Genomic DNA, 13,606 nt, shown 5'->3' on the forward strand with positions numbered 1-13,606 from the left:
AAAGGTGGTGGTTTCATACATCACATTTCTTACCCACTATAAGATGCAAGTGTGCAATGCATCTCCCTTCGCTTATTCTCATGCCACAACCTCTTTTGGCTCTTAACTAATACTTGGGAAGACACGGTGAAAGCAGCTATGCTTTGCAGAGGCCACCTTGCCATGATGGTTAACAATCAAATCTTGATTAACCAGGCTTTGACAGTTCTTTCTGAGATCTACTTTTCTTGTTCAACATAGCGATGTGACCAAAACATGTTCCAACAGTCTATCTCTCCACCTAGCAATAATTTTATAAGTCCTTAGGACTATGATTTCAAATGCTTCGTAAGTAATGTTTGCAAAGTCAAGTAAATCACCAATTTTTTCTTTATTGCATGCAGAAAAATACACAACTGTTTAGATCCTTTGATTGTCATATTACAAAGATGTATGAGAATGTTAATACATTTATGTTACCAAAAGTCAAATAAACAAAATAAAATAACTTACATTCTTTTATGCATAAGGGAATAATTACAGTCCATGTACCTGTGCTCATGAAGTAATAGTGTTCTTTGCAGTAGAAAGATATGGTATTTTGACTGAAATTCTTACAGATAGAATGAAAAAACCAAACTATTAAGAACTGAAGAAATGCTAACCTTAATTCCATTGTAGTTTAAATCTGTCAACAAAGTTATCAGGACAGCAATTTTAGAGATAATATTCTAAGTACAGCCTATAGTATTCCACTTGTATTTAATAAAAATGTGCTTTCTCAATCAAACATTTGCCCTAAGTTCTACTTCAAGATGTTTGTATTTGTTCAACTTTCATTTACTACCACATGAAAGTCAGTTAAAATGTTTCACTCTAATTTTATCTTCTCATAAATGAATGTTTCTTAGATGTATGGAATGATATATGCAAGTTTTACTCATTGAATTTACCTTTACAGGTAAATAAACAAAAAACATTTTTCTTTCTGGAGATCAATGCTATATGCTCTATGAAAAAAAGTTTTGATTGAAAAAAAAATCACCCAAAGGTGCCCCCTCAATGTGACTCTTTTACATACTCCTGGCTAAGTCATAAGTGTCTAACTACATACTTATGCCTCCTTTTGAGGACTAGCCTTTCAGGGTATCAAAAAGAATGCTCTGCCATAGAACAGAGTGCAGGGTTTTTCATATAGTAGTAATTCAATAAATGGTTATTTAAATCAACTGTATAAGAATCTTTGCATTATCCCCTTGTGACTAAAATAACTAGTTCATTATTTCACAGACTTAGACATAGATAATAACAATAGCCCAAACCACTGCTATTTTGGGTCATCTCCCTCATTAGATTTCCATATTACTTATTTGCCTAGTTTACATTGTGAGTTATTACCTAACAACCTGATCATTATATAATAAATATCACCAATGATTAGTTGTTTGTTATCTAAATGCACCTGGAGGAAGAATTCATTGTATTATAATGAGAAAAGATTAAAAAAATTTTTTTGAGGACAAAAAATGCTACCAAGTAGAACAGTTCATTTGGAAGAATTTAAAAATTATTACTATTAATTAAAGTTTTATAGGTACAATTCATTATAAAGCAATGTTTGTAGAACTTTTAAATTTTTAACTTTGAATAATAGTTGACATTGAAATCATTCAATTATGTTACACAGTCTCTCTTTATAAGAGAAAAGCAGATTAAAAACAGGCCACCCACAACATTTTGTAGAATTGAAAGGTCATCTCCAAATTGTTTCAGTCTTTCTCAAATTTGGCTTATGAATGCCCAGCTTTTGTAGGTATAAAGGAGGTGAAAGGTATGTGTATGTGTAAAGTATTAGTTAAGCAAGTCACGTGTTCCTTCAATTTTAGTTCACATATCTTAATATACATGTGTGTTGTTCTTAAAAATTTTAAATTGAAGTTGAAAGATTTGATCTATCAAAATGTGATGATAAATGATACAGTGGTAAATGCAAATTTCATGGCCAATACTGAAAAACAAGAGTAAAAGTCCCCTGCTGTTGTCCATGTTTTATCCATTTTTAAGAACCATAGAGGGGAAAAATACTCTCGGGGGGTGGGGGGGTGGGGGGGAATGAAGCTTTACTGCAAAAGTAATGAATGCAAGAAATGGCACTTGGAGTGGTGAAGAGACGTGAAGCATTGCAACTTCACGGCCTGGGAAGGAGCAACAGCTGTACCTAATTTCAACCTGACGTGCTTCAGATCCCATATTCATATAGTATTTAATGATCCAAACATAATGGTTCTATATAGGATAATTACTTATATGAAGGAGCAAACTTCATACGCATTCCATTTTAAATGATCCTTTAAGAGGAAAAACTGCACTGGCTCTTTGAATAATGAATAGTCTTTTTCAGCAACCCAAATGTTTGGGGCTAAATAGCTTATCTTTGAAGAGAGAGTAATAATAGAGCTGAGGTTACTTCTTTCTGACAGACTCTTTTTGTCTCCCCCCTTCCCAGGATAGCCAGTACAACGAAAAAAGATAGAAGGCCAAGCCGATCATTAAGTCATACTGGTAGATGGTTACAAGAAATATCAGAAACAGGAGGAAATAAGATAGTTTTGAGTTGGTGTATTTCAAAAGCAGAGATTGACTGCTTTGAGCTTGACTTTCGTGGGCAGGGAGGTTAGCAGAAGCAGAGCTCTCAGATTCCTTGTCACCTGAAAAACATGGTGATTGTCCAGAGTTTAGTAAGCCTTCATTTTTGTGCCTTACCTCTGCTATGTTTTCAACAGCTTCAGTGATTAAAACCACTGGCCCTACACACTTTTTCACATTGCATTCTCCTATATGTGTTTCTCTTCTGCTAACTGATCTCACTGTTCCTGAACTTTTGGAAACTTCTTCAGTTGTATCCCCAGCATGCAGGTTTTTGTCAATACCCTGGATTTCACTTGCTGGATTACAATTATATTCTGATTTAGTACGAATAGATTGGAGAGTCATGGCACTAACTGTGTTATCTACAGCAATTGCCTGCTCATAAGATGACAATGAAGTTTTAGCATGGTGATTGAAAACATGAGAGCCATTCTCAGATGCTCTATTAGTGTCTGCGTTTAAAGCAGACTGAATAATAGCACCTGTATTCATTTCCTTTGATAATTCTTGGACATGCCCAGGATCTCTATTTTCTGAAAATATTTTTTTATCTACTGGTGACATTACCAAATTCAGTTTCGAGGCTGTTTTTTTATTGCTTCTAATGACCTGTAAGGATTCTTCTACAGATGTTGTATTTCCACTGCCACGTTTCTTCCTGTCATGTGTCTTTGCAGGATTGTGCATAGATATGGTTTCTTCACTCTCCATTTCATCTACATGTACATTACAAATATCTAAATATGATTTTTTTTCAAAATCATCATCATAGGTTACACCTACTGTATCTCCTTGACAAAAGGTATAATGTGAATCATCATTTCTCCCTTCATGTGGATCAAACGCTGTTTCCTTTACCTCGATGGGCCTGTCACTTTGTGCCGTCTCTTGAGGTAGCTTAGCAATTACTGCTTTTTCTCCAGCAGACATGCTTTCTAGAGTACTTTCTGATATTGTCTTAATTATATAAGCAGTACCTGCTCCTGCTTTCTCAGTAATATCATGATCAGCTAGAGAAGACAGCTCATAGCTCACTGTTTCTTGGCAGGTAAACAATTTTTCTGTAGGAGTAGCAGTCAAACTCCTTGTATTATCTCTTTTCCCCCACGTATCTTCACAGTCTGCATGTTCTTTGATCTGCTGGGTTGTATTTGTCTTACTCTCTCTTGCTTTTCCCTGACTTTCCAGAAAATTCCATCTTTTTTTATGCTGTTTGTTCTTATTCTGATCTTCAGGATTAATCCTACCTACATTTTCTTCTTCAACTTGGAAAAGATAATAATTCTTCAAAATATTTCCATTTCTTGGTGAACAAACTTGAGTAGGCATCTCTCCCGAAGTAGTGCCTTTACTAGTTGAGAGATCGTGCTCTGAAGTTGTTAACAACGCTTCTCCCCAACTTAGATTTCCTCTTGGTGATTGAAATGAATCTTCCCTGATTGCCTGGTTGGGAGTTGAGGTGTCTTTACTCTGCAGAACAGTTAGTCCTCTGCTACTAGCTCCAATCTCTTTCACACTTATTTCAGAGTGGTTTATCTTTTCTTGGTCATGTAAGATTGAGTGAAGATTTTTGCTTTGTTTTTCATTAACACCCAGATGCATTCTTTGCTCCTCATTCTTACCATTTCCACAATCTTTCTTGGAAGATCCCTTTTCTATTGATTCTTCCAAACAGAAATCTCTTCTTAAACATTCCAAATCTTTCATTTTAATTTTCGTAGCTCCTCCTTCATGTTTTTTATTAAGGTTGTCTTCCATTAGTTGATCCAAAGAGGGACAAGATATTTGCACACTGACTCTCCTTTGAGGTGGATTGGCATTATCATCCAATACTTCTTTGTTGCTAATATGTAATTGCACTAAGTCATCACTACCAGTATTTCCCAATGATGGCTTCATTTTTCTCATATCTGAAGTAATTTCCTCTGAAGGTTGATGACTACACTCATTTCCTGAGAAATATTTTTCATTGTGATAAAAATCTCTCTTTAAGGAGCTTTCTGCTGATGAACTTGGAGACAAAGTCCTTTTAAGCAAGTCACTGTATACTTCATCATGAATATGCTTCTTCTCTAACACCTCACTTTTATTTGGAAAATTGACTGGATCTGTTGAAAATGTATTCTTTTCATCTTTGGAGGCAGTGCTTCTTATTAAGTCTTGACTTATCTTAAGGAATAAAAACAACAAGAAATAATGACCAACTGATTTTAAATATACAAAATGAATTAGATAGGTTTCATTAATTTGCTACTGATTATCCAGTAGATTTCCTTGGCTCATTTCATTTGTGGATTTAGTACAAATTCTGGAAGCTAGGTGTTTTGGGGGGATCCTTGCAGGCTATGACTTGGGAATCATATTAATAAGAAAAGGGGCCAAAATTAATCACTCTCCTTCCCAGCTTCCAAATATCACATTGTATTATTCAACTATTCTTGCTTGTCATTCCACTTTCTCCTCACTTAGGATATACACATTGATAGCTCCATGCTAATCAATTAGAGAGCAGCTTCCTGGGTGCCCTTTGCTGCATTCACACTTGCTGTAGGTGCCCCTATTACAGTTTCTCTTATTAATATGTTTTCTGCAAAGCCTCTGCAAACTATTAATAGCAAAACGTCACTCAAAGAAAAGTGAGGGAGTTAATGTCTCTGCAAATTCTGTTTTAATGACCCTCTGCCAACTGGTACTCAAATGTATTTGAGCTCTTCAGTGATGCCAACTGTCAGGATTTAACAGTGAGATGCCTGTGTGTGTGTTTTTTTTCCTCTCCTCATAACTGACATTTGCATGATCTCAATAATTATATGCAAATCTTACGTTTTCCCCTTCTTCTCACATAAGGCTCATGTTACTTGTCAACTGCACAGCTGTCTTGTAAGCCAATGCCTGTGGGTTCCACAGATTTGGTTGTATTTCCATCTATTATAGAGCTTCATTGTTTTATGCATTAATGTCAGCATGGAGCAAATTAGCTTCTAAATTATAGCTCCCTGTTCATTTATTGGACATTCAATCTCAGTAACTTCTAAACAAACTTTTATATTTGAGCCTGCTCATTGTAATGAGATGTATTGGTGAAGTATGTGATTTTTTAAGGCTCTTTCATTATATTCTGTTGTTTGAAAAAAAATGGCAATGTTAACTTTCAGCTGCTGAGAATTCTCACAATGGGTGACAACTTTGTAGTTTTTTAAAGTTAGAGTAAAGTAAATTGCATACTTCAGTGATGCAGCTTCCATATCACTATAGAAAAGGGAGAATGTGTAGGAAAAAAGGATGAGCTTTATTTCTTTTCTGTTTCAGCCCTGACACTTGAAAAAGCAAATTTTAATCTTAGATGATTATGAATCTATATATTTTAATGACAAGAGCTCCAACCAACTACTGTAAAGGATAAATTACATTATGTGATTCATTTCTCCTATTTCTTTCTTTGTAATAAAAATGCTATCTAAACCATCCCCCCAAAATTCCAAATAGATTGAATGTTCACCAAGTGTGAAATTTATAACAAATATAATACTACATTTTACAGTATTGCACTTGTTTCCTGTCTAAAAATATGGCACAGGATATTTTCTCCTTATTTTGTAATTTAATACTGTCCAATGATACAGAACATTGAGATTCTCACAAAGATGTAAGTAAGAAAAAATGGTGCTAAATGCAATACTTGTCGTGCTGGATAGAACCCTAACATCATCGAGTGCAGCCCTCTCATTTTACAGATAAGTTTATGCTAAGTGTACACTTGTCACAAAGATTAGAAATGCACATCAGAATAGTGCTACCTCTTCTGTAATTCCTACAAACTATTACTCAGAGCTTCTGGTAAAGAGATAAAAAAAAATGAATGCTATTAATTCACCACTGTACAGAGCAGAAGCAGCACACTGAAATCAAAGTGTCTTGTTGATCAAGCCAGAGATGTAAGGACAGAATAGGCTGTGCTTTCACATTTGCAAATTACATTAGTTGAAGCTATTGAAAGGCCAGCATTGCAGCATCTTTGAAGCATAAATGGATTCATCTTCTCTAATAACGTGGCGACCAGAGCACTTACCCTCAGCTCTAATTCTTTTCTGTCGTGTTCATCATGGTCCCTGTTTACATCTTTTACATTTTGAATACTGGTTTCCAAGTCATCCTTATCCTCTTGGGAACAAACGATTATTGGGATATGGGTATCTGAAAAGTTAATATAATTGTACCTATGTAAGATTGTTATAATTGTAGTTTTTAACAAAAGTGACAGGTTTTGTTTAAAAGTTAAATAAGATTACCTGTAATCTTTGAATTCTCAAAGTTATTCTCATCTGATGTTACTGATGATTCTTCTTTACTGTTAAATTTAAAACAAAATGTTATACATTTTTCTGGGAAAATATCTTCTAAGTATTTCTATAAAGGTGGGATTTCAAACCAATATCAAACCAAATTAATATTATGTAAACTTCCATCTTTTCTTTTATTACTTTGTATATTTTTCAAATAAAATGATCCCTCAGAATGATGCAAAGGTATGTATTATTGTAGAAAAAAATCAAAAGTAATTTACATAATGCCATATTTCTAACAAAGAATATGTTGCTTGTATTAAAACTTTTATAACCAAAATAAAAATAAAAGTAAATATAGATTATCCCATCATTCATGAATTTAATGTTTGCAAGTGAGAACATTTTTCTCTTAGTTTAATTGATAAAGTTTTATGAACTGACAGTTCATTTGTGGCCATGGAAATTGCTTTCTAACATCCCAATTTTTAATTTTTTTGTGTTCTATCTTAATGAAAATTCACTTGGATTGATATAACATTAGCTCTTTCTTTCTAAAAAAGGAGAAGAAAAACACATTAAACTCACTAAAAACCGAAAGGCAGCTAAATTTATACTCAGTTAAAAGCCTTTCTGTGTGTATTGCCACAGGCAAATTTTACAACCAAGACTTCAGATTGCTCATACGAAAGCATATATTTTCTTTCTTTAAAATGATTCAAGTTACACTCCCTTTTCTTTTGTATTCTGCTTACTGATGGAGAAAGATAAATACCTCTACTTTCAAATGTAATCTGTTTGTAGGTGTTTTTGTAGAATCATTACATTTAGACTTGTCCATGACACTCAGAGAAACAAAAACAAAACTTTAATGAAAAAACCCACTTTGTGAAGTTATGTCATAAGTCAATCTATCAGATTTTCTTGTTCTGTTTCAGCTGAATCTGCAATAAAAGAAATCTAGAGAGTTGGCAATAACTGATAAATATGTGTAATAGTCTATTTTCCAATAGACAACGTTGATCCAAATCCCATGTAGGCTAATCTTATTTCAACAAATCATGAGAAAATTGCAAATTCTTTCATCCAGACTATCTAAGAAAGTAATTCAGTTTTACTTGCTTTTATGATGCTTAATTTTAAGTTAACTTAAAATATTTGATAACTTCCAGGGGATCCATGAATGAAAATAATGTTTCTATATAAATATAATTTCATTAGTAGTATTTACATAATTGATACTGAATTAATCGATAAATCTATATTGTTTAATGACACCAATAAGTATGTAAAAGTCTATTTTTGTGGAATATAATTGCAAGCTGACACACTTTTCCTTCTCTATATACATAATACCTAGGGTTTAAAAATATATAAACCATTAACCATCACTTAATTGTTCCTGCTTCCTCTTTATTCCCATAACAATGCAGAAAATAAATCTCACTTGTAGAGGAACAATAATAGTCATTTAAAACCTTTTGTTTTTGCCTAACCAAAATGCTATCAATCTTTTTTTGTTGTTGTTAATCCTCACCATTGATATTTTTTCCATTGATTTTCAGAGACAGTGGAACGGAGCGGGAGAGACAGAAACATTGATGTGAGAGACCAGGGCCCAGGATTGAGCCTGGAACCAAAGTATGTGCCCTTGACTGGAATCAAACCCAAGACCCTTCAATCTATGAGCCGATACTCTATCCACTAAGCCAAACCAGCCAGGGCTAGCAATTATTATTTTTTTTTAACTCAATTCTCTAAACTATCTCATTTAAAAAAATGATTGAATCAAAAGGAAAGGACCCTGCTTTTAACTCATTTTGGGGACAAATAATTAGGTAACATATTTTGTATTTATTATACACAAATATAGGGGGGATATTAGATTCAGTGATAAATACAAGAAAGAGAAGCTGAAATAGATGAAATTTAATGTCTATTAAAAAAAACTAATGGAAGATGTGTAGTAAGAATTCCAATTAATAAAATTGTATCAAGACATAGAAAAACTGAGAAATATACCATGTTCTAGGAAGAACATAGTATGAAGATATTCTCTCCCAAACTGATCTATTTTCAATTAGATTCTAATAAAAATTCCAATAGAATTTTTCACTAAATTTGAAAATCTGATTCTAAAGAAAATAAGTATGGGGCTAAAGATAGCTTGAATATTTATGAGAAAGAGCAGGAAGGAAGAACCTACTGTACCTGATTTTAAGAGTTTTTATGAAGATTTATTTAAGAAAGCTATTTTGGCACAGAGACAGATGAGGATTGAGAAACTTAGTGATAGATCTAAACATATTGAACTTTGGTATATGATAAACAAAGCATGTCAGACAGCAAGGAAATAAGGACCTTTTTAGTAAATGGAGATAGGGAAAATGCAACTCTTACGGGAAAAGATGAAATTACTACACCATATATTCAAAAATCAACTCAAGATCAATTACTATCTTAAATGTCAAAAACCTTAAAATTGTTAGTAGAAAATAAATGTAAATATCTTTCAGATCTCAAAATAAATTATCAGTTTAACTTTCTCAAAATTTAAAATTTGTTCCTTAAAAGATATCCTATTTCTGGGTAGTGTTTCAGGATTCTTAGGATATGTTCCTACAAGTAGGATCACGGGGTCAAAATTGGAGCTTCTTTTTAATTTTTTGAGGAAACTCCACATAGTTTTCCACTGTGGCTGCACCAGTCTGCATTCCCCTGGCAGTGTACTAGGGTTCCCTTTTCTCCACATCCTCTCCAGCTCTTGATTGTTCATTTACTGATGATAGCCATTATGGCAGGTGTGAGGTGATACTTCATTGTCATTTTAACGTGCATCTCTCTTTTTTTTTAATTTTAAAAATATATTTTATTGATATTTCACAGAGAGGAAGGGAGAGGGATAGAGAGTTAGAAACATCGATGAGAGAGAAACATCGATCAGCTGCCTCCTGCACACCTCCCAATGGGGATGTGCCCGCAACCAAGGTACATGCCCTTGACCGGCATGGAACCTGGGACCTTTAAGTCCGCAGGCCGACGCTCTATCCACTGAGCCAAACCGGTTTCGGCTTAACGTGCATCTCTTTGATGCTTAGTGACGTTGACCATTTTTTCATAAAAAATTCCAATAGAATTTTGGCCATTCATATATCTACTTTGGAGAAGTGTGTATTCAAGTCCTTTGCCCATTTTTTAATTGGATTGTTTGTCTTTCTTTTGTTGAATTGTATGAGTACTATACATATCTTGGAAATTAACACTTTATGAGATGTATCTCTAACAAATATATTCTCTCAGTGGGTTTCCTTTTCATTTTGATGGTGGTTTCTTTTGCTGTGCAGAAGCTCTTTAGTTTGATGTAGTACCATTTGTTTATTTTTCCCTTTGCCTTAGGACAGTGGTCGGCAAAACTGCAGCTCGAGAGCCACATGAGGCTCTTTGGCCCCTTGCGTGTGGCTCTTCCACAAAATACCACGGCCTGGGCGAGTCTATTTTGTAGAAGTGGCATTAGAAGAAGTTTAAGTTTAAAAAATTTGGCTTTCAAAAGAAATTTCAATCATTGTACTGTTGATATTTGGCTCTGTTGACTAATGAGTTTGCCGACCACTGCCCTAGGAGATGTATCAGTGAAAATTCTGCTATGTGAAATGTCTGAGATTTTTCTTTTTACATTTTCTTCTAGGATTTTTATGGTTTCAAAATGTACATTTAAGTCTTTTATCCATTTTGAATTTATTCTTCTGCATGGTTTAAGTTGGTGGTCTAGTTTCATTATTTTGCATGTACCTGTCCAATTTTCCCAACACCATTTATTGAAGAGACTGTCTTTATTCCAGTATTTGCTCTTGCCTTCTTTGTCAAATATTAATTGAACATCCTGAAACACCACACAGAAAGAATATATGCACTCTTATGTTCATAGCAGTGTTGTTTACAATAGCTAAGATCTGGAAACAGCCCAAATATCCATTAGTAGATGAGTGGATTTAAAAATAGCCATGGTACATCTGAAAAAGGGTACATCTGTAAAACTTCAACAATAAAGATAATTTAAAAAAAGATATATTTATAATGAAAAAACATAAATTACAAACTTGGAGAAGATGCTTGCATTGCACAAAATCAACACAAATACATACTAAAATATATAAAGAACTCATACAAATCAATGAGAAAGCACATAGATTTCAAAAGAATCAGGGGAGAGGGGCAGACACTTCATAGAAGATAAAATACACTTAGCCAACAAGTACATAAAGAGATGGTCAGCATTATTAAAGGACAGAGAAATAAAAAGACCTAAGGAGTTGTTCTTTTATACCACTTAATTGATAAAAATTGTTATCAACAGCATAAACTTGAATCCACCCAAATGCGCATTAAATGAGTAAACATAAAACTGTGTCATAACACAAAAGGAATATTATATACCACTCAAAGATGATAAACCACAGAGAACTACAATAAATATTAAATAAACAGTTCCAAACATCACATCAGAGGATGTTATGTTATTATCTAAACTAAAAATACCTAAAATAATTTAAATATATATGCCAAGGAACACATAGAATATAATAAAACTAGAGGCCTGGTGCATGAAATTTGTGCATGGGGGGTGTGTCCCTCAGCCCAGCCTGCACCCTTTCCAATCTGGGACCCCTCGAGGGATGTCCAACTGCCCATTTAGGTCCAATCGTGGTAGAATGGGGCCTAAACGGGCAGTTGGACATCCCTCTCACAATCCAGGACTGCTGGCTCCCAACTGCTCTCCTGCCTGCCTTCCTTATTGCCCCTAACTGCTTCTGCCTGCCAGCCTGATCACCCCCTAGCCACTCCCCTGCCAGCCTGATTGATGCCTAACTGCTCCCCTGCCAGCCTGTTTGCCCCTAACTGCCCTCCCCTTCAGGCCTGGTCACCCCTACTGCCCTCCCCTTCAGGCCTGGTCACCCCTAACTTCCCTCCCCTGCAGGACTGGTCACCCCTAACTGCCCTCCCCTGCAAGACTGGTCACCCCTAACTGCCCTCCCCTGCAGGCCTGGGTCCCCCCCAACTGCCCTCCCCTGCCGGCCTGGTCACCCCCAACTGCCCTCCCCTGCTGGCCATCTTGTGGTGGCCATCTTGTGTCCACATGGGGGCAGTCATCTTTGACCACATGGGGGCAGCCATCTTGTGTGTTGGAGTGATGGTCAATTTGCATATTACTTTTTTATTAGATAGGATAGAAGCCTGGTGCATGGGTGGGGGCTAGCTGGTTTGCCCTGAAGGGTGTACCGTATCAGAGTGGGGGTTCCCTTGAGGTGTGGGGTGGCCTGGGTGAGGGGTCTGTGGTGGTTTGCAGGCTGGTCACTCCCCCCGGCAACCCAAGCAGAGGCCCTGGTATCTGGGATTTATTTATCTTCTATAATTGAAACTTTGTAGCCTTCAGAGGAAGCCTGGGCCAGCCAGGGTGTGCAGGAAGCTTGGCTTCCTCCATTGCCGGTGGAACCCAAGCCTCCTGCTTGCTCTGTGGCTGCAGCCATCTTGGTTGAATTAATTTGCATACTCGCTCCTGATTGGCTGGTGGGCGTGGCTTGTGGGTATAGCGGAGGTATGGTCAATTTGCATATTACTCTTTTATCAGATAGGATAATATGATAGATATTCTCTTAGGAAAAAAGAGGACAGAAATGAGGAGAGCACTCTATTGGGGGAAATCAGAGAATTTTTCACAAAGAGATCAATATTCTGAGTTAAATTTTAGGGAAAGTAGAACTTCCCAAATTAGAAAAGAATGGTAAGGTAATTCCAATTAGAAGGAATAACAAGTGGACAAAGATTTAAAGGTAAGAACATCCCCCTGCCTCTAAAAAAAAAGATACACATTCGAAACAATGAGATGTTCAGAGTTTTGGACTGTGTTTTGGGGAAAGAATGCCAAGGAACAGAAGGTAGTGTCATCCAGGGTTAAAGATCTCAGCATGCCATGCAAAGTGGGGCTGAGTTCTTTATACACTTTTTAATGAGAATTGGGGCACGAGGGGTAGTGAGTTAAATGGGAGACAGACATGGTCACATTGACACTTAAAGACCAATCTCTGGAGATACATTTAGAGAGCCTGTATGGAGTGAGTCACAATATGGCAGAAAGACTAGTCATGAGATTCCTGCAATATTTCAGGCACAAAATGATGAGGATTAAAGGTCACAGCAATGAGGAAAGAGAAGAGGAATGAAATTTAAGTTACAACTTTTGATGTAGCATTGATGAGGAAGGGCATGTAATAGAAATAGAATCACAGTTGTTTAATAGCTTCTCACTATGAAGAAGAAATTTTCTTACAGACCCTGGGGAACTGAGGGATGTGTCAGAAGAAGGAGAACAGGCCCTGAAGATAAGGTAGTCTAGAGCCCAGATCAAGGTCAGAACCTCTCTGAAGGGAGACTGTGTTCCAGGTTTATCTTTGTGGTGCTCCGGGGCTGATCTTTGCAAGGACAATGAGAGTAGGCAGACCCTGGGAACTCACTAACTTTCAATTTTTTCCCACCTCTAATCCATAAATAATCAGCCAACTGGTGAGGGGAGAGAGGGCAGAATTCCAGGGTGACCTACTGCTCTCCCCATACTGCCACAGTATTGGAATAAATGCTCATACATGATTCAAGCCTGTTTCTGCTTAATTTGGCTCAAGTAATGACAGGCAGCTTTGGAC

General features: G+C 36.0%; 1 protein-coding gene across 1 annotated transcript in view; it reads right to left on the minus strand.

Moving 5' to 3' along the window:
- Nucleotides 1-358: 358 nt before the first annotated feature.
- Nucleotides 359-13,606, minus strand: part of PPP1R3A (protein phosphatase 1 regulatory subunit 3A) — a 59,582-nt gene continuing 46,334 nt past the window's right edge. The window contains exons 2-4 of the mRNA XM_080665579.1: nucleotides 6,918-6,976; nucleotides 6,698-6,822; nucleotides 359-4,797 (exon numbers count right to left, since the gene is read on the minus strand). Coding sequence (XP_080521705.1) covers nucleotides 2,443-4,797; nucleotides 6,698-6,822; nucleotides 6,918-6,976 — 2,539 coding nt within the window. The 3' untranslated portion in view covers nucleotides 359-2,442. The remainder of the gene's footprint in view (nucleotides 4,798-6,697; nucleotides 6,823-6,917; nucleotides 6,977-13,606) is intronic.

Source organism: Plecotus auritus (genome assembly GCF_963455305.1).
Source record: "Plecotus auritus genome assembly, chromosome: 4".
Taxonomy (NCBI): domain Eukaryota; kingdom Metazoa; phylum Chordata; class Mammalia; order Chiroptera; family Vespertilionidae; genus Plecotus; species Plecotus auritus.